This window comes from Rhea pennata, chromosome 1, assembly GCF_028389875.1.
Source record: "Rhea pennata isolate bPtePen1 chromosome 1, bPtePen1.pri, whole genome shotgun sequence".
NCBI classification, from domain to species: Eukaryota; Metazoa; Chordata; class Aves; order Rheiformes; family Rheidae; genus Rhea; species Rhea pennata.
Genome location: NC_084663.1, coordinates 76,106,258 through 76,127,627, shown reverse-complemented (window position 1 = coordinate 76,127,627; position 21,370 = coordinate 76,106,258). Strand labels below are relative to the sequence as shown.

The window sequence follows — 21,370 nt, the reverse complement described above, 5'->3', positions numbered from 1 at the left end:
GAATTTGTGCTAGCAATCGGATGTTGCTTTATGTACTGAATTTCTATCTTTCTGTTCTAAAGTAACCATTGGAATAATTTTCTTACAGAATGATAGTTGCTATGACAACCATAGCAAATTTTCCTTTTCTGAAACAGATGTCTCATTTAGTTGAAAATTAGAATGTGAAAAACCCATGGGAAAAATTAATTCAAACTTTAACAGAACACTGACTACAATGTAATCTCTTATAGGTTAACCCCTTAACATCTTTCTGCACTCTTATAGTAACCTTCTCATAAATTCTAATTAAACCAGTTTAACCTCCTATAAATGACCTTCTTAGCTATCATTAGCGCTTTAGCTGTCTTTGAAGTGAGCATTTCTGCTAGAATAATAACAGAAAAAGTCATACTAAAAAAAAGTGGTCAAACATATTACTGCCTTAATTATTTATCCACATTTTTTCTTTCATTCAGCTGCTACTGTAAAGAGCTACCACGTAGTCCAAGCATTCTTTTGTCATTTAAATGCAGCATAACTTAGTTTTGCATGTGGTTTACTGTTAAGGGCTGTGGTACACTACACAGTTTTGACCTGTAATTCATGTGAAAATTGAAGGTTTTCAATTTTCAAGCCACCAGTATACATCACAGTTTGCTCAGCAGATGTACAAAAGAGGACACAAAAAGGATACTTGACCAGGGAACCCGAACAATATGCACAGATTTTTCTATTAGAAGCTTCTATTAGAAGCTATTAGAAGCAACAAGAGAGCGAAATCTGATTCTTTGTTACTTTAATTCAACCGTTTTAACCTAAAGAACAGATTCCTTCCTCTCTGTGCACTTACTAGCTCGATGTGAACCACTTCAGAAGTTGTCCGGGCAGGTACAAACAAACAGCGCAGGCAGCTGAGGGGCGGTTAGAGACGCATTCCCACCACGGCACTGCCCTTAGTGCCTGCAGGCTCTACGACACCGTAAGAACCTCAGGACTGCAAAATTTACTGTGGCGGCTTCATCTAGGTTTCCAGTTGTTTAAGACAAAACCTACCACCAGTAGGCACAAAATTAATCTTGTTGACTTCAAGGGATAACTCCCTCACGCAGTCCAATACCTGCAGCATGCTATGGGTGGGAAATGACTGTAGCACAGCTGTTAGCATATCGAAGGGATTGGTGGGCAACATCCGGCAACCACCTTAACAGCAAAAATTATGTAACTAAAATACAATGTGCAGCTCATCAGATCTCCTCATTTCTGCAGTTTCCTACAGAAATCTTTTTAACAATTGAATGGCATGTTCTCTCACTACAATTTCTTTACCTAAAAAAATAAATTAAAAGGCTCACAAGAATATGTATCCTGTTCCAGTCTTTTCTCCACATCAGTTGTCACTTTTCTCCTTTAAGAAAATAAGTAGATATTGGCCAGTGATTGTACAGAAGCTCAGCAGGAAAAGAATGGACCAAATCAAATGCTCCCTTGCATTATAATTGTACAGCTGCACTTATTCAGCATTGGAAGATTGGACTATGCATGCTGAAAGCCGTATTGGCAAAGGTAACCACTGAAGAGACGCGGAGCACAGAAAAACAGTTAGAATCAGCCATGGTAATCACAGGTAAAGACGAATTCACACTCAGAGACAGAAAAGCTGAATTCCAATACATCCTAATTCCCAGATCCAGCAATCTCAGTGTGGGACATTTCAATCTAGCTCTCCTCTTCTTGATTTTGTCTTATTACTCCTAGTTACAGGTCTGTGAGCCACACTGAATACCTTCCTTGCTTGCTTGGTGTTCACATCCTTCAGGTGTTCATATTTTTATATATTCCCTGACACTGCATTAGTTGCATTTTAACCAATCTCTATAATTAGCTTTTTTTTTTAAGCCTTTCCTCAGTAAGTAGCTCTGCACAGTTCATTGAATACTTCTACTGCTCTACTGCTCTTTACTAGTATCACCCTCAGTTTTCTCTGCAAGGATTCATAAATGTGCATGTTCTTTTTCTGGCATTCATTGTTCCTACATCTAAAGTAGCTGTGAAATAATGCTATTCTTTTTGTCTTTTTTCCTCACATTCAAGAGGGTTGTCCTAAACAGGGAAAGAGCCCAAACTATCTAAGAGGCCATTAGTGCCAAGAAGCACTGGCAGGGCACCATTTGCTTATACGCTTTGAATTGGCCTTCACCGTCTTGGCATCTGAGGTTTAAAGAATAACAGGATTCAGAAGGTAGGGGGACTATGAGGAGATGTATGACTAACTTCCATGTGAGAGAAATGGCAAGGCATGGGTGGTGTATTTTTTAGAGAAGACATGAAAGAAGTATACAGAAGAATTAAATTACACCAAAAGAAATTTACATTCACTCATTCATAATATTGGAAAAGTGCGATTTTAATGAAAGCGCAGGCCTCACACTTAAAACTAATAAATGCAAATGACAGTTAATCTCATACATGATTATCCTCCAGAACTCATGGCATAAAGTGCAGCTCAGCAGGTGGGAAGGAGAAAGCAGAAGGGAGGGGAAGGTAGGTGCTAAGGCACTAAATGATTTGCGCAGCCTTACTCAAGGAGTCTGGGGCAAACAGCAAATTGAATTTACTGATTACAAATTGAATCCTCTATCAGTCTGTCAGCCAAAACAGTATATCTCCTCCATGTGCAAGTTTCCTGTGTTCTTTTTTTTCTTACTTGCTCTGATCTGAGCTTGTCATTCTTGAAACTTTGAATCAAATTAAATTACTGTTTTCACAGAAGGAAAGGAGTGTAAAAACCAGAATATGGCCCTTTGTCAGTAATTATTTCTTTTGCAATTCTAGTTACACATGAAATCATTCATCTTTTGTTTAGTAAAGGATTTCACACACCTCTGACTGGGAAGAAGAAAGTGAGCTGTGACTAATAGGAACTGATCATTTCTAAACATTAATCGGTTATAAAACAATGAAAAACAAAATTAAATCTACTTTATCTTCATAACAAGAAAAAGGAAGATAACAGGTAAGGAGAAAAATTAATGAAAGACTGAATTTAAAACATGCCAACATCAAATTATTTTATCCTGCTGGGAGCCAAATGATAATATCCCATCTGATATTTTTTTAAATAATAAAACAAAAACCACCAACAAACTTAAAAGCTTATTTGGAATAATTAGCCAAGAGATTCAGTGTTGAGGGTATGTATGTAGAACTGCACAGACTTTCATCATGCTCTTACAGATTTAATATAGAGGCTAAGGTGGTAATTTCCTGACGTCTCAGGGTTTGCTCCCTCAGTCTCTCCAGCTGTCAGTATTAAAAATATAGGTACAGCTCAGTTACCAGGACCTTATTTCATACGCTGATAACTGATAAGTTGCAGACAGAAGGAGAGCTGAGAGTGAAACAGCACTGTGGCCTACAGTACAGTCACCGCCTCATTTTAAAACGTGAAACTTCACATGCATGGACCCATCTACAAGGAAAAAATTACCCAAGGCTCATCTACACATAGCATCTTTACAGGTTTTCACCATCAAATGACCAGACAGATAGAGAAACATGTTTTTCCACACTGGTGCCAGTTATGGTTTCCCGTAATCCTCTAGGACTTTGCAAAAGTCTGGTAACTGAGGAGATGGAATATGCTTTCAAATTGAGACGCTACGCTTGTGATTTTTTTTAATGATGCAGCACCTAGAAGGACTCTCCTAGATGACACGTAACTAAAATATGTAGGATGTGCAATAGGTGCATTCAGCATCAATAAAAAAGGCCCTCGTAGTAGCCACTTCTCAGTTTAGTAACACACCAGGTTTACATTCTTTTCTCAAAATACCAGGAGTAATTAGGCCATATGGACTAACTGTCTGCCAGTTTTTACTTTTTTTTCCTTTCTTTTTTGTTTTTTGCTCTTTTTTTCAGAAAATTCAAAGCCATTTTGAGTTAGACAAGCATGAAAATGCTTCCAAAACTAGTAATAGAGCACATGTATAGATGCATAAAGTATATTATTTTTAACATTTACAATTCAGCAACAGATGAACTTACTTCTTGTTAAAAAAGCACACACTGATACTTCATATGCCATGTTTACACCTGAGCTGAGCATCATCCAAGTACCCCAAAATTCCAAATTAATATTTCTTGCAGCCCTAAATTCACCCTGCAGTGCAGTGGTGGAAACCAAATGCTGCAATATAACTTTCTATATCAAAAACATACAGCTTGAACACCTACATGGTCATTCAGCTAGCTAGGAATTCTGAAATATCCTTAAAAAAGGAGAAACATATATTTATCTGATGTAAATTATCTAATTCTGTGAGCTTTGTTAGAAATTTGTGATATTCGCAGGTCTAGTCCTCTGTTTTAATATTAGCTCCAATTTATTCTACTGTCATACAGCAATGGTGGAGAAAATCCTCAGATTAATTCACATAAAACAACACTAATTTATTAAGTAATATTAATTTATTTTACAAACAACAAATCCAAAGGATGCCTTCTGATCTTAAAGAGCACCATAACGAGGGCTAAAGTATTGCTTTTTCCTCCTCTGAAATCCAGTCAGGAAAAAGAGAAAGAGCTGAGATACACTGTATTGCATTTGGTTCCTGTGCCTGTGTCTCTCTGTACCGTTCTTAGAGCACGATGTGAAGCTGCCGTCTACTCATCAATGTAGCAGTGCATCTATTGTGTCAAAACGTAAAGAAAATGCATCCACACAGGCTCGTGTGAAGTGAGGAGGCTGATTCTCACCAGGTGTAAACAGTTCAAAAGCTGGTGGAGTGCTGCCAATTTACTCCAGCTGAGAATCAGCTCCAAGTAGATCTGCTCCAAACTAGTTAGCTATTTGTGTTTCTCTTGGAATAGCGCCAAAGGGCTCATGGCAATACCCAACTGTGTTTACATCTTTGAAACATCCTGCAATTGCTACTGTCTGAGACTACAGACCAGACTGCAGATAGAGCTGGAAGTCCTTTTGTTCATACAAAAAAAATAATAAAAAAGCTCCAAAACAACAAAAAAAGCACTTTAAACTTTAAAATCAGCTCTGTCTCATAAAACTAAACTTTTAAGCGAATGTGAAAAATAAAGAGAAAACTGCTGTGGGGGATTGCTATCTCACTCATGTGGTTTATGAACTGCAGGAAAGTGAAGCAAATTCCCTGTGGTGAGATTACAGGTTTCTTCTTCTATAGGTCTTAAATTAAAAACCAGCTGAAGCCAAAGTGAGCTAGTTTACTGGATCAGAAGATTCAATTATTTCTTCTAAGTAACTGAATCTGAACTACTTCATTCTAATAATATACTACTAATAATTACTGCCCAAGAAAGGACTTTTTCCCCTACGCTAATTAAACTAAAGCAATATATTTTTCTACTACTCTCAAACTTAACTAAAGCTAGAAACATTTGCAACAGAACAAGCAAATGCAAATCCCCACTCCTATATAGAAATATAAAGCCACACATTATGTTTAGTCATCACAAGGAAGAGCACTTATGCAAAAATCTTACGTGAAATACTCCTAACTTCTGATCTAATTACTTATACATGCACACACGTATACATGCACACATAGACAGTGAAAAGGCCTGCACTCTTGTAAAGACAAAGTGGAGGAACATGATATTTTAAACTGCTGTGATCAAAAAAAAAAAAAAAATCCTGGGGGACATGGAAGAGTAAAATTCTCAAGAGCACACAATACCTGAAATGTATCACATTGGTCTGACTATGATGATATATATAAGCTATGACAGGTGTATTTTGGTTTACATTTTCATTCACTCACATACCTATTGCATAGCTTAATTAGTTAACAGCAACTACGTTCCTTTAACATGACATGGAAAATTCACTTGCAGTCTGAGAAATTTTGATTTTGCTTCATAAACATTTTTTTCCTTTTTCAGCCCTGTTAATGATTCTTGCTAATTCATTTCAATCACTTAATTTGTACTGCAGTGTTCATTGACTAGACCTCTCTGGAATTCAGTAAGATTGCTCACAAGAGCAATGACACCTGTACACCTAGTATGTACTGAATTAGACTCAGATCTCCAGTATTCTCAAATCATGTTATGAATACACTTTCCAGGAAGGGTTGATCACATAAAATGCACCCTTTTTAGCAATGAGCCATTAGTAACAAAAGAAAAAAAAATGAGAAAATCTGTCCAGTGATCTGTTTCTGCCTTTAAAATAGCCAGAATGCACCACAGGTCTCCCTCTCTGCTATCAGAAAACCTTTTAGACTTGAAGAGGTATTTGATACAATTCTCCCTGCGCCTAGAACATCTGCATTTAATAGATCAAAATCATTTTGCAGGGAAAAACATTCTTACGATCTCCCATATGCTGCAAACTAAACTACAGTGTATTGTGGTTTTAAGTGTTTTTAGAAGCAGCACTTTCCAAAATGGAAAACAGTTTCTGATAAGTGAAGAGGAAATAAAAATATCACTCCAGTATTCCATTAAAATATAATTAAACCTGCATCTATGTGCCTCACATTGTAATTAATGTATTTTAAAAGGATGATCAATTTTGCTTTCTCTCTTCTAAAGATGTTGCTATTTCTTACACATCTGTCACATCTTACCTACCTTTTACTGAATGCCTGAAATAAAACAACTTCTAACTACAATGATACAGCCACAGCAGGTTTAGATGTCAAGCTTTTCCCAAAAATTTCTGAAACATGAGATGTCTCAATTCTAAATAACTGGTGGAGTCTATTATTCCTACTCATCATTTTCATTTTCTTCAAGAACCATGTCAGTCTATCTAAATTACTCATTTATACTGCCAACCTCAAAGGCATTGATTAAGAAAGAGCTCCAAACAGCTCCCAGCTTTCAAAACCGGGGAACGCCCACTGTTCTAAAAACATATTTCTGAGCAACCAAAACCCAGCATTCTATAATATTTCCATGTCCAGCATTCTGTAAAGTCTTGCACTTACAGAACTTGACACAAAAAAAGCTACCTGCCCAAAAATCTACTTAATCTAAGATTTACAAAAATTTTAAAGTAGTACTTTTTTTGCTTTAGAAAACCGTACAGAAGTAAATGTGCTCTGTGTATTTGTACTTTTATCTCTTGACCATGTGAAGGTGCAGAAAGGAGAGCACGTAGGAGGATCAGCTATTTTACTTACAAAAATTTCTGGTATGGTTTTGTCCAATAACAAATATTTGAATTCCTATATTTTCCTCATGTGCAAGACAGTGAATACTTTTGTGGAGATTTGAAGGAGAGCACAAAGAACTAAGAATTGGAGTGGTCATTTTGGGGCAGAAGAACAGTAATTATTTTCTGTCAATTTTACAGGAGATGAAAACTGCAATGCAACATTTTGCACTGCTCTTGCTCTCTACGTAAGCCATACTCCCAACGTGTTAAATGAAGACAATCTTTTATTTTCATATAGTTTCATTTTAATTGATGTTCACCTCAGTGACTGTAAAGATTTGTATAAGGTCTGTGAAAGTAAACATTAGGTGATTCATCACTTGCAAAATGAAAGTGTGTCCCTCTCATAAAATGAACCTATAAATCTTTGTTACGTTATTTTACTGATGGAAACTGAGTTCAGTGAGGAATGAAAGAGACTATTATAGCTGTTCTTGGAAAGATGGAGGAGAAAAGCACTGAAACAGAGACTTAGGTTATGGGTGGCCTAGAGTGGGTGTGAAACAAAAATAAGTCTGCTTCATTTTTTCCCTTCGCATGCTCTTTTAAACCATTGCAGTTACACATGGAAGTTACCATTCTCTCTATCCAAAATGAACACATGTGCACACACAGGCACAAATGCATATACACAAACCAAAAAGAGAGAGATTTTGAAAGAGAGTATAACAAAGTCACCCGTTGGAAAACAAAAAAAACAAAGCAGGAGAGAGTTACAAAGCTATGGCTAAAGCCCACTGATAGCACTGGACTACACAGCTTGGGTAAAGACACTCAGCTGCATGTTGTAATAACACAAATAGACACAGTGCATCAACAGTAGGGCTAAAAGGTTGGAATACAATTACAGACCTAACACCAAAATGGGAGGAAGATTTGGAGAATGAGCCCCCTACCAAGGTTGCTTTGGGATGAACTGGAGGCTGATACTCACTACTACAACCTACTGGTTGATTTATTCTTCACTGAGATGAACTCAGCCATCTACTCTGACATAGCCAAAATATAGCCCAGATATGTATCTGTATGTAATGAAATTGTAAAAAAAATCAAGTGGGAAGGCTATATGTAACAATACACTGGTATCTAGAGAAATAAAAGAAAATACTGTTTAGAAAACAGTGCTTGCTTCACAATATTAACATCTCATCTGCTATTTTTGGCATGAGTCCCCATCAGGCAACGAAACCACAAACGAAGATCTAGCCCCCTGAATGTCCCTGACCAGAATGCTAAGCTCAATAAAAACAGCACTTGAACAGGAAAAAAGCACTCTCCCCCAACACCCCTATCCTTAGGTTCCCTCCAAACAAAAATGCTGTATCAGAGCTGTTGGCCCTCTTGAAAACATTTGAGGACGGTTCCACTGGAGAGAGGTAACAAAATCTTGGAAGTCCAGCCTGGGTATCTGTCATTTCCGGACAAATTGTCACAAATGTCCTTCTAGGCTGAGATTAATCTTTGCCCTTCCATCCTCCCTGGGAAATAACAGTTTCTAAAGTTCCAGATGGTGTGTGAAGGAGGAAGGAGGAAATATGGACAATACATAGATACTAGAAAACATGTAATGTAGCAAAAAGAAAAATTAGATTCTGTTTCACAAGAAGAAATCCCTCTGAATAATCAAGGCCAAGCAAAAACCCACTCTCTAGATAATGAGGCTGCAGACAATCTCACCCTAAAGGGCTTCTTTAAGCTATCCAAGCCAATATGCCATTCAGAACAACGTGGTCATATGTTTGGCAACAGGGGCTTGATTGTCCCTTCCTCTGCCACAATGTGGAAAATGAAAAAAGATGCTAAAAGAGATAAAACTCTCTCCTGCCACACTGTATGTCTCTGTGAGAAGAGAGGTTTCACCTACAGCTTGCTTAAAAGTATTATGGAGATTCTGTAGCTAAGAAGACAATGCCTTCCTCCTGCCCCTTCTTTTTTCTTTTGCCATGTCAAATAAAAGGTGTGTTCTTACCATGCCATTAATGTACAATAGTCCACCTTTGCACAGAAGAGGAAAACACTGCTAAAATTCATGCTGTTTTCCAACAAGGTCAGAGCACACACACAGAACAGCTGATCTCCTGCAGATGCACATTAGCTGTAAATTTGAGGCAGTAGAGAAATACTAGACAGTAGGCGAGAAGTAGTACAACTTTTGCTTTGTACAAACAATTTCTGATTACTGATCAGGAAATATTCAATGTAGGTCTTCTCATTAGTTATTTAATGCAAGAGGAGAACAGTAAGCTATGTTACCTGCTCACTGAGTTGTGTTATCCTGGAAAGAAACATGTAGTAGGGCAGAGCCTATTTAGCGCAAATCATGTTTCAGCCCAATATTATTGGAACCTTGCGTAGCAGAGAAACAGATGTAGCAATGTTCAGGATCACACATGCAAGCATGAACTTTAGCAATGTGTGCTCATGGTGATACAAAAACATATGTGCATTAGAGCCATTTATTTTCACAGTGATTCTGAATAATTAGCATAAAAGGAATAATATATAGGTGCCTCATTCAGCAAGCACAATAGATCTTGGGCACTGAATGCATCAGTGTTTTTTGTGCAAGGACAATGTGTGATTGTTAAATTAAAACCTTTAGCAGTGCAGAGGCACAATTAGTTTATATAGGCTATCTTAATTCTAGCTGTGCATAACACTAGAACTCTTACGTGCACAATAATAATACATTTTAGCGCCACATTGTGCGGCTAATGAACTGCAATTGAAGATTGAAGTCCTGTAACTGAAACACTCACTTTTTGGCTTTCCATTTTTTTTTTCCAAAAATGTTTCATTAATATGATTCCTTAAATGATATCCTCATAGAGATGATACCCAGTATGATGGCACAGAAAAGATCTATTTTTAACTTAAAACTTCTACTACTATCTCATCTTTTCAATCTTCCAAACTACCTGTCTGGACCACCCACCACTTGCAGGCAGTTTGATATGAAATGTAATGTTCCCTGTTATAAGGATTTTGTTGATACCTGTTCATTTCAGATACCAGCACAATGGCTCTAGCTCTGTAATGACACTGATCAAGCCACAAAAACATTGCTCAAAAGGGACCTCGGAAGATCTCTAGTACTGCCTCCCGGTTCAAAAAAAACAGCAACACTAGATCAGGTCAGCTCTGACTTTGTCTAGCCAAGTCTTGAAAACACCTAAGGTGGACAGTCTATTACTTCTTTGGTGTTTGATTTCTACTCACTATACATCTAGTTATACGTCATGATTTCTATATGCTCCTAGAACACGAATTAATCCCCCCTAGAAAATGGCTTAATCTTTGGGGAGGCTTAGCAGTCAAATCTACATTAAACATAATTATTTTCATGAAGAAAATAGGTGGGTTATTCTACCAGCTAGTTTAACTAGCTGATAGTTAACTAGCTGGTTTTTATTGGAGTAGTCCACGATAAAACGTGGTGTTTAAAGAGTATCTTCCAACCAGAAGCTTTCTAATTTACAGTAAATTCTATTCGGAAAGTAAAGTCTTTGTTTTACATTCACAGCAACTATGAGAGGGACTGGTTAGAGATGTGAATGTTGGGGGCAGCCCTGGCTGCAGTGACCACAAGATGGTGGAGTTCAGGATCCTGCAGGAAAGAAGTAAGGCAACAAGCAGGATTGCAACCCTGGACTTCAGGAGAGTGAACTTCGGGCTCTTCAGAGACCTGTTTCGAGGAATCTCATGGGTTAAGGCCCTAGAAGGAAGGGGGGTCCAGGAGAGCTGGCTAATACTCAAGCATCACTTCCTCCAAGCTCAAGGACAGTACATCCCTGTGAGTTAGAAGTGCAGCAAAACGGGCAGGAGACCTGCATGGGTGAGCAAGGGGCTATTGGCCAAATTCAGACAGAAGAAGAAAGTACACAGGATGTGGAAGAGGAGACAGGCTACTTGGGAGAATTACAGGAATGCAGTCAGAGTATGTAGAGATGCAGCAAGGAAGGCTAAGGCCCAGTTAGAATTGAGTCTGGCAAGGGATGTCAAGGACAACAAGAAGGGCTTCTTCAAATACATCAGCAGCAAGAGGAAGACTAGGAAAAATGTGGGCCCGCTACTGAATGGGGTGGGGGCCCTGGTGACAAAGGCTATAGAGAAATGCCTTCTTTGCTTCAGTCTTCACTGCTAAGGGCAGCTCCCATGAATCCCAGAGCCTGGATGTGAGGGAGAAAGTCTGGAGAAGGGAAGACTTTCCTTTTGTTGAGGAGGATAGGATTAGAGACCTTCTGGGCAGGCTAGACATCCACAAATCCATGCGACCTGATGGGATGCACCCACAGGTACTGAGGGAGCTGGCCGATGTTGTTGTCAGGCCGCTCTCCATCATCTTTGAAAAGTCATGGAGAACTGGAGAGGTGCCTGAGGACTGGAAGAAAGCCAATGTCACTCTAGTCTCCAAAAAGAAAAGGGCAAGAAGGAGGACCCAGGCATCCACAGGCTGGTCAGTCTCACCTCCAGACATATGTCTGGATATCGTCTCCAGACATATGGAGGAAAAGAAGGTGATCAGGAGTAGCCAGCAAGGATTCACCAAGGGGAAATCCTGCTTAACCAACCTGACAACCATCTAGGATGAAACCACTGGCTGCGTAGATGAGCAGAGAGCAGTGGACGTTGTGTACCTTGACTTCTGCAAGGCTTTTGACACTGTCCCCCATAACATCCTCCTAGAGAAGCTCAAGAAGTGTGGGTTAGATGAGTGGACATTGAGGTGGCTTGAGAACTGGCTGAAAGGCAGAGCTCAGAGGGTTGTCATCAGTGGCATTAGTGGGAGTCCAGTTGGAGGCCTGTGGCTAGTGGCGTCCCCCGGGGCTCAGTACTGGGTCCCATCCTGTTCAACTTCTTCATCAACGACCTGGATGAGGGAACAGAGTGCCTCCTCAGCAAGTTTGCTGATGATATCAAACCGGGAGGAGTGGCTGAGAACACCTGAGGCCTGTGCTGCCATTCAGAGACCTGGACAGGCTGGAGAGCTGGGCAGAGAGGAACCTCATGAGGTTCAACAAGGGCAAGTGCAGGGTCCTGCACCTCGGGAGGAGTAACTCCATACACCAGTACAGGCTGGGGGCTGACCTTCTGGAGAGCAGCTCTGCTGAGAAGGACCTGGAAGTGCTGGTGGATGACAAATCGACCACAAACCAGCAATGTGCCCTGGTCACCTGAGGCCAATGGTATCCTGGGGTACATTAGGAAGAGTGCTGTCAGCAGGTCGAGGGAGGTGATCCTGCCCCTCTACCCAGCCCTGGGGAGGCCTCATCTCGAGTACTGTGTCCAGTTCTGGCTCCCCAGTACAAGAGACACATGCAGCTACTGGAGAGAGTAGGGCCCAGCGTAGGGCTACAAAGATGATCAGAGGGCTGGAGCATCTGCCCTATGAGGAACGGCTGCGAGAGCTGGGCCTCTTTAGCCTGGGGAAGAGAAGACTGAGGGGGGATCTTATCAATGTGTACCAGCACCTGAAGGAAGGGTGTCAGGGGGACGGGGATAAACTCTTTTCAGTTGCCCTATGTGACTGGACAAGAGGCAATGGGAAGAAACTGAACCACAGGAAGTTCCGCCTGAAGGTGAGGGGGAATTTCTTCACTGTGAGAGTGACAGAGCCCTGGACCAGGTTGCCCGGAGAAGTTTGGAGTCTCCTTCTCTGGAGATATTCAAAACCCGTCTGGATGCAAGCCTGTCTAACATGCTCTAGGTGACCCTGCTGAGCAGGGAGGTTGGACTAGATGATCTCCAGAGGTCCCTTCCAACCTTACTGATTCTATGATTCTATGATTCTATGATTCTATTCTGGGGAACACAAGAGTGCTTCCAGGTCTGTGGTATGTTCTGACCACGACCTCAGTTTTGCTGGGATGAAACCAGAGCACATCTTTCAGTGACCAACTTTATCAAGAAAAAAATTCCCATAGTGGCCAATGTCTGGATCAGGTATAAGTCATTTGCAGTGTGTTCCTACTGACGCCCTGCTCATCCACAGCTGGCAACTAATGCTGCAAGATGCACTGTAAAGAGCACGAGGACCCTAGGCCAAATACAGTCACAGAAAGCTCTTAAAATTCAAGATTGTTCTGAAAGCAGCTAACATCTTGATACTGCCAAGCTTCTCAAGAAGTGTCTAATATCCTCCTACTCCTATCCTGAACCATGTATTCCGATAGTCCGTGTTCCAAGATACCATCTATTGACTTCTAAACAGCAGTTTTTGTGGTCTGCAGCTTGCATTTCAAAACAGCTGTTCCTTTCTTATTATAATACTAGTGTAATTAATGTTTAAAGCACGTAAGTTTTGGTCAGCAACTACAGTCTCTATTTGGCTTTTGAAATCTTGCCCTTAAAACCCCGGAGAGTTTAGTACTGGTGTCTGAGACAAGACAGTGTCCCATTTCTTCTGTGCAATTAACAATAACCACTGAGTTTTAGATAATAATGGAGGTCAAAATACCTAAATGATATTGAAAATATTTAACCACAAACAAATGGTACATATTTAAAAGGCCTCAGAGACTCGGAAGTTAGGCAAATCAACCAAGCTCTCATGATTTACTTTGCAGTTAAAATATCTTAAGCAGAAATACAATCTAATTTTATACAGGTTATACAGAAAAAACATAGTAAGTTAATGCTGGCTGGCATTCTCTCAGACCTTGCTCTGAGGTTCCCAAAGTATTTGGCAAATATTAATTAGTCCTTTTTAAAAAAGGGGGATTTCTGTAGTTCGAACATATTTTTACAAAACGTGAAGACAGAGGGTCAGCACTGTAACCAGAAATGGAAAGGCGGGATCTGGGGTCCCAGCCTTTAATCTAATTTCTGGATAGCTCACACTCAAATTAGATAAGAGTCATGTATGTACAACAAACAGGAATTGTAATTGGGAGTACTCCAATTAAACAAATCTATAAAAAATGTTATCTAGTTGCATACTTTCAAGGCTGGAAAATATTTTAGGATTCTGAAGAAGCAACTGCATGAAGCTGCAGCTTATTGAGCTACAAGCTGCTCAGGAACTCTAAATTTTAAAGTCTTGTCTAGGTTTATAAGCATTTTCTGAAGGATTGGCTTCATGATGCACAACTAAAAAGAATCACCACAGAAAGTTCACCAAAGTCCTATATTTTTTTAGATATTATCATGATTGCGATGTATAAATAAACATATTAATTTCCTAGAAAGGCTATGGCATACCTTTCTTTTCTGGGTGAATGAAGTATAGAAACAAAAATAAATACTAAAAAGAGCAGTAGTGATCAGTAGTCAGAGCCACTGAGCCACAATAGCCTTCAAGCTAGCAGGCAGCTAGTCTAACCCATACAAAATAGCTGTTGCTCTTCCTAAAGTTTTCTGAGTGGCAGGTTGGTTTGACTTTGTTATTTCCACATGTGCCACATGTCTGATAGAATATAAAGAACAACCTATTATTGCTTTCATTGTTATTGTTGTTGCTGTTTTCACTGGACATGACATCAGTTAGCACGGAAACTTCATTCAGCGTTGCATAACAACAAACAAAAAAAACCCACTGTTTGGCTGGAACAGCAGGCTTATGACGCCAGGCCAAATTCAACAGAGGAAAGGAGAAAAGAGAGATGGTCAATCCTATGGAAACTAAGCAGGGTGAGATAAGCAAAGGCATATTTAAGCATCATCACAGTTTCACAGCCTTTCTCCAAACACTCTCTGTCATTGCTAGAATTTGCAAAGAAGTTAATCAGTGGATTCCCACTATGCTTCCCCTTCTCCATGTTCAAGCAGCAGCTTCATAATACTGTGTATGCTGTAATGGCTCTTTGTAACATACCCATTTACAAGGCAGTGGTTACCAAGTTTCTCTGGCAAACAAGCCTTGCTGGCCAAGGCTCCATCACCAGGACCTTCTCCCATATGAACAGCTAAACATCTTCAAAGGATTTTACAACACTTATCTTGCAGGCCTCTGATGTAGTTGGAGGGAGATGAGCTAGTAGCACTTTTAAATATCTAGTTTGAAAGTTTAGGAATAACCTGCAACACTACAGAATAGGAGAAAAGCATGACAGTAAAACTGAATGAATGTATGAAAGATGAAAACAATCTTAGTCCATGAAGAACAGGTTGTGCCAGATAGCTCAGACTTGTGCAAAATCACAGGATTAGTACACAAAGGGAATGCAGCAAATTAGATTTTGCAGAAATATTATTTGTGGGCTAGTGGGTGGAAGAGGTTTTCTCAACAGATGTTTACATATCTGTTCAAACACAGAAAGTTCAGATGGTTTCCTTTAGCCTCTATTCAGTGCTATTTTATAGATAGCACTTTGCTTTAAGTCATCTAGTTTTTAATGAGACTTTTGGTACTTTACTGCCTGGAGAATTATTACTGACACTGGAAATATGGTGCCTGGTTACAAATATTGCAAAGAAGATATGAAGTTGCCAGACATATTGTAAACAGAGCATAATTATGGTATTTATAGTTGAACATCAAAATGGGAAGAGATGCCAAGTGGCATTCCACAGAGGTTAATATTGGGACTGATAACATCTAATATCTTCCCTAATCATTTGGAAAATGAAGTAAATTGTACATTGATTGAATACACAGTAGACACAAGAGGAAGATGAACTACAACATAGCAGGTGGGTAGGCTGAAAAAAAACACCCAGAAAGATCTGGAGACATAAGAGAGAGAGAGAAGGGTGCATGTAAGAGGAAATCTACTTAACACAGAAAAATGTAGAATACTAAGCTCAGGAAAAATTAACACCCATCTCAAGTAACCAAATGGGAAAATGCCAATTAAAAAAAAAAAGAAATCCAAGAGATTTCACAGTTTATTCACACTGCAAATTCACATTGGGTATATGCATCAGGTTTGACAACTTTTTTGCTACATTACAGCCTGATGTGATTTTAAAAAGAAAAACAGATTCACCTAAAAACCTGCCTTTTAAAATAAATTTTAATTTACCTTAAATGTGTACTGAATACTCATAAGAGGACCTAATTTAGAGCCTGTTAGTCAAAATAACATAGTAATGTAATGTAAGTAACACGACACAAAAGAAGCACATATGAGGTCAAGTTGGGGATCAGGAAGCCAAAGCCTATCTGTCTTCGATACTGTCGAGGAGTTCTAAGTGTTCACTGTACGCAGTAGAGCAAAATCCATGAAATACTAGATTGCCACTGATTTGTTGACTTTACTTTAGAAGCTAAACTATGTCTTAAGGAAAACAATCACTTTATGAAAGAAAATAAGATTCTGATGGATTTTAACAAAATACAAGGCTTGAATGAACACTGAAACAGGCTTACTGTGATAAATGAATACTGCATACACTAATGAACCTTAAATATCATCTGTAGGACTGAAACTGTCAAAAGAATGTGTCCCCTCAATAAAATTAATCTGTAATAATATAAATTTGACAAGTATAAAAATGTATTTTATGACCCAAATAAAAACTACAAGGACTGTGTTACAGGACACCTCCTGGGTAAGCTTAAAGAATACACTATCTTCTTCTCATCTTTATTTGTTTAACAATCCTATTCTGTTAAAGTCTATTACTTCATCACATGAATGACTAACTTTAATAAAATAGAAAACTTCATCCAACTGAGTATTACTTCCTATCACAGCAATTCAAATATGGCTGATGCTTATGAAATGGCTGATGTGATAGCAAACAACATTATTTTTCTTATGTATGCTTAAAAACCTGCTTACCAAGGGGAGCCATATATTCTGAATCCCCTCACCGTCACTTCAGAGTCTTGAAGATAGATGCAGTTTGTTAGAAGAGACTGTACATTTTCATAGCTCTCTGGCTTCAGCTTAGAAACAGAGGGGAAATAGTAAAAGTCCTGCTTGATTAAGTCAGCCATGAATTCCTGGTCAAAGGTCAATTCATGATTTCCTGCTATCACAATCTTGTATTCATAGGGCAGGCTACCTAAAATAGTGAAAAACAAACAAATTACTTGTTTTATGGAAAACTTGATAAAAGAAAACAGACAGACTTACAAACTATTATTGATTTCTATAATATGTCCACCTGTTTGAAACAATCTCGCTAACCCCCTACAAAGTGTGACTATAACTCCTGTTGATTTGGGATAAATGACATTATTGTCTTTTTCAGGGCATATTATGATTTAGCATACTCAGGATTCATGTGTTGAAAGTACTTTCAATTCGTCAACCTTAAGTCACAGTCTGCTGACTTCTGCTTTACTATTTACTTCTATTTAATTGCTATCTGCAGTGCAAGTATCACTTACTGTGACAATGATAACTCAGGATAACAGCAGCTCGGGTTCAAAGAAAATTGACCATAACACTCGATAAAGCAAACCCAGCTCTCTTCTCCTGGACCTGTGGTAATTACTAGCTTGCACTGAGGGGGTTTACTGCCCTCTTTGCCCTGATACAAAGATGAAGTCTTCATGTAAAACAGGGCTTGGGCTTATCTGTCAGACCTCCACATCCTCAAGAAAAATCTTGCAGCTTGCCCCTATCCCCAGCTCCATTTTCTCAGTGACTTCCTTAGATCCATGGACTATAATTACAACGATTCATGGTCAAGACTATTTCACAACCCATTTTTAGTGAAAAACCTTAAAACAACCTCCTGCTGAAGGCAAGAATATACTTGCTTACAAACAGGGTTCTCCTGAGAGCACCACTGCAAGAGAAACTTTCCTCTGACTTCACATTTGGTTATCATCTGGACTCTGCACTTGACAGAGGGGATCATCTGTCCCCAAAAGCCCAACAGAAACCTTCTAAATAGGTCTGAAAGGAAACAGAGACCGAAACTGTGGAAAGCTGCATTCAGTAGCTTAGCTTTGGCACTATTAATTTGCATCAGGAAGAAGATGGTCATAACGTAGAACTGTGCGAGGAAGAAAATACTTTACTGAATATGGGATCCACTTCACGTAGTAGCAATCTTGTCATTTTTAATTCAGAGAAGGTATTGTTTATAACATTATGCAGAACTTAATGATGACTCCAAGCCTAACTCAGAGTTAAGATGTTTAGGGAATGCACATCATCAGTCTATATGCAGTGGCAAAAGGTGGCATCAGTAAGACTGAAGAGTAAAATGCAACAGTGAGATTCAGAGCTACTGAGGAGAGAGAGAACAGGTCTAGCCCACAGGAGATACCACATGCTGGAAAAAAAATCAGTTTTTGAAAATGAAAAAGACTGGAAAACTCTTAAGTGTAAGTTTTAAGATCTGTACCAGGAAAACTGATCCTACAGGTTTCAGTCTTTCCTGTGTAGCCAAAACCTAAGTGCCTTTAGCAAATTTATTAACAGAAACACTCTTCAGATTTTTATGAATACATGCGGAATGCTGGAGATTCAATTAGTTACTTGAAACTTCTTGAAATTTAAAATATTGTCATTTTGGCCTCTGAAATGCATAGCCTCTTGTAGATGTATACTCCATATCCACAACTTTTCTGAGTTCAAGCATGCGCGTGCACACACACACACACACACACACACACACACGTTAAACATGCAATTTATAAGCTACAATATGTACAGAAATCTACAGACCTTAAAGCATCCTTGAGACACAGGAAAAAATCCTCTATGCCACAATATTGTTAACAATTTCATCTCTGTTCTGTTTTGTAAATCTTTTCCAGCTCATCTGATTCATCCATCTAGCAGCCAAGAACCTGTATGAGCTGGTTATAGTTGTTGCTTCCACTAATGTATTTATGTCATGTTTCTGTCTGTGGGTGTTACTTAGGCAAATTAGCAAATTACTCTAAATGTACAGTTGCATTTATTATACTGGCGGCCAGAAGAACTGCTGTAGTTACAGGTCTGTCAGTTTTTCAATTAACAACTCTGTTTTTGATGAGTTTGCAGCTCAGTTTTTTCCTTTCAACCCACACCAGGCTGCAACCTGGTTGCAAACCTGCAAACCTATTTCCCTGCCCTTGTCTACACAAGCCCTCCTTGCCCTTTAAATCTTAATTTTTTGTCTAAGACAATGACTAAAGCAGGGAATTTTTGGTGCTTGTGCATAAAATTAACAATATTTTGTTTAATCTCTGTTCCTCAAGAGACTTAAGAACACACTTCACTTTCTACACTAAGCATTCTTTGAGTGTAAAGTTAATCCTTGGTGTACATCTTTGAAACCTTGTTCTTGGCTAGATACTGCTCTCAGGATCTATATGCGTAACACCTCCGTAGAGTGGGTGCAGACAAAGATTCTCACCCATCAGACCACAATATTGATTACTTTTGTTTCCAATCTTCCCTGCTTCTAATAGGATGCAGTACTTATCAATGCTCACTCTAGTGCACATGTGGAAGTCAGCTCTGAATGCTAAACACCTCTCTCTGCCTTAAGGCACAGTCCTCCTACCACGGAAGTTGGAGGTCCAACCCTACTGTAGCAGAAACAGAATCCAAGATGATGTGTGAGCACAATCCTGAGAAAAGTTTCATGTTTCAAGTGCCTTTTACATTAGGACCCATCAAACATCAGCAATATCTGATGAGTATTTACCTGGTAACTACCACAGAGCAGCAACCTTCTTACCTACCCTGACCTACAATTCCTTACATTTCATTTTTATGTATGTTATTATTTAAATTATCCTGTATTCCTATATTCCATTATCCTCATATCCTTCTACCACAAATTCATGTTTTTCTAACTCTAGGCACACACCACTACACAATTAGTAGCCTTTGCTATGTCCTTGGCTAGGTCCAAGACTCCTCTAAGAGCACACAGCCCAAAATGCGTTCTTTGGCCAGAGTTTCTAAATGTGTATGTGTCCTTATTTTGAGAATATCCAGTAGTCAACATCTCAATGTCTGACTGCATGGCTAGTGTTGCAAGCAGGGCTCCAGCTTCTACAATCACGACTCTTTTGAAGAACAACGGCAGCTGAGCAGCTACGGCATTCACCTGGAAAAGTGGGACAAGAGTGTCTTTGCAAACAAGTCCACTAAAATAGTGAGAAGGGTTTTAAACCAGGTGTGTTAGGGAAAAGTTGTCATACTCTGAAGAGAGGACACAGGGGCAGTGAGGAATCACCTGGGGTCAACAGGATGGCAAAGGCTCTTGCATTTCCCTTCTGAAAGCAGCTTGACTGGGGCTCATCTCAGGCGTCTGTACTCACACGCACACATGGAGAACAACCAGGAGGGATGAGAAGTCCAAGTACAATGAAGAGCTGTCACATCCATGAGATTACAAAGACATAGTGGCATAACTCACATGACTGAGTGCTGCAATAAACGGACACAAGCTTTTCACGAAACACAAGCCAGGAAAGTGAGGAAGAAGGTTGTGCTCTATATAAACGGGTAGCTGGAGCACACAGAGCTTTCCTTGGAAGAGGTTATGAACCCTTAAGAGCTTAGGGGTCAGAATATAGACCAACATGGATGATGTTGAGGGAGCTGTCTGCTACAGATGGCCTGATCAAGAAGAGGGAGGCAAAGCCTTCTTTAGCCAGCTGGAAGATACCTCATGATCACACGTCACAGTTCTCATCGGGGAATTAACCCACTCTGACATATGCTGAAAAGTCAAGAGGGTGGTGTACAATCAATACAGAAGATTTCTAGTGTGTGTTGAAGACATTACAAAAGTGTCTCCATAGGCTAGAAAAATAGGCTGACAGGAACCTCATAAACAAAAGGAAATGTAAAGTCCTGCAACTGGGATGGAGTAACTTCATTCAATAAGGCTCAGCACTGACCAGCTTAAAGGCAGCTTTGCAGAAAATGACCTGGGGTCCTTGGTAGGTAACAGGTGGAACTTGAGCCAGCAGAGTGTCCTTGTGGCAAAGAAGGCTAACAACATCTGGCCTGTATTAGTAAGAGTGCAGCCACCAGGCTGAAGGAAATGATCCTTCCCCTGTTTTGCACTTGTGAGACATTTGGAGTGCTATCTCCAGTCTAGGCTCCTCAGTACAAGAAAATGTCATGACAAACTGAAGCAAGTCCAGCAGAGAGCCACCAAGCTGGCTGCGGCTGAGGCACATGGCATATGAGGAGAGGCTGTGCGAGCTGGGTCTGCTCAGCCTGGAGGACAGAAGGCAAAGGGGATCTTATTGCTTACTGCAACTAGCTGAATTCAGCATACAAAGACAGAGCCAGACACTTCTTACAGGTGCACAGCAAAATGACAAGAGGTAACAGA

The 21,370-nt window shown here is 39.6% G+C and overlaps 1 protein-coding gene across 4 annotated transcripts in view; it reads right to left on the bottom strand.

The window, feature by feature from the left end:
- MPPED1 (metallophosphoesterase domain containing 1) overlaps positions 1-21,370 on the bottom strand; it is a 64,416-nt gene that overhangs the window by 12,451 nt on the left and 30,595 nt on the right. For all 4 annotated transcript variants that reach the window (XM_062570712.1, XM_062570732.1, XM_062570741.1 and 1 more), the window contains one exon: positions 16,906-17,131. In XM_062570712.1, coding sequence (XP_062426696.1) covers positions 16,906-17,131 — 226 coding nt within the window. The remainder of the gene's footprint in view (positions 1-16,905; positions 17,132-21,370) is intronic.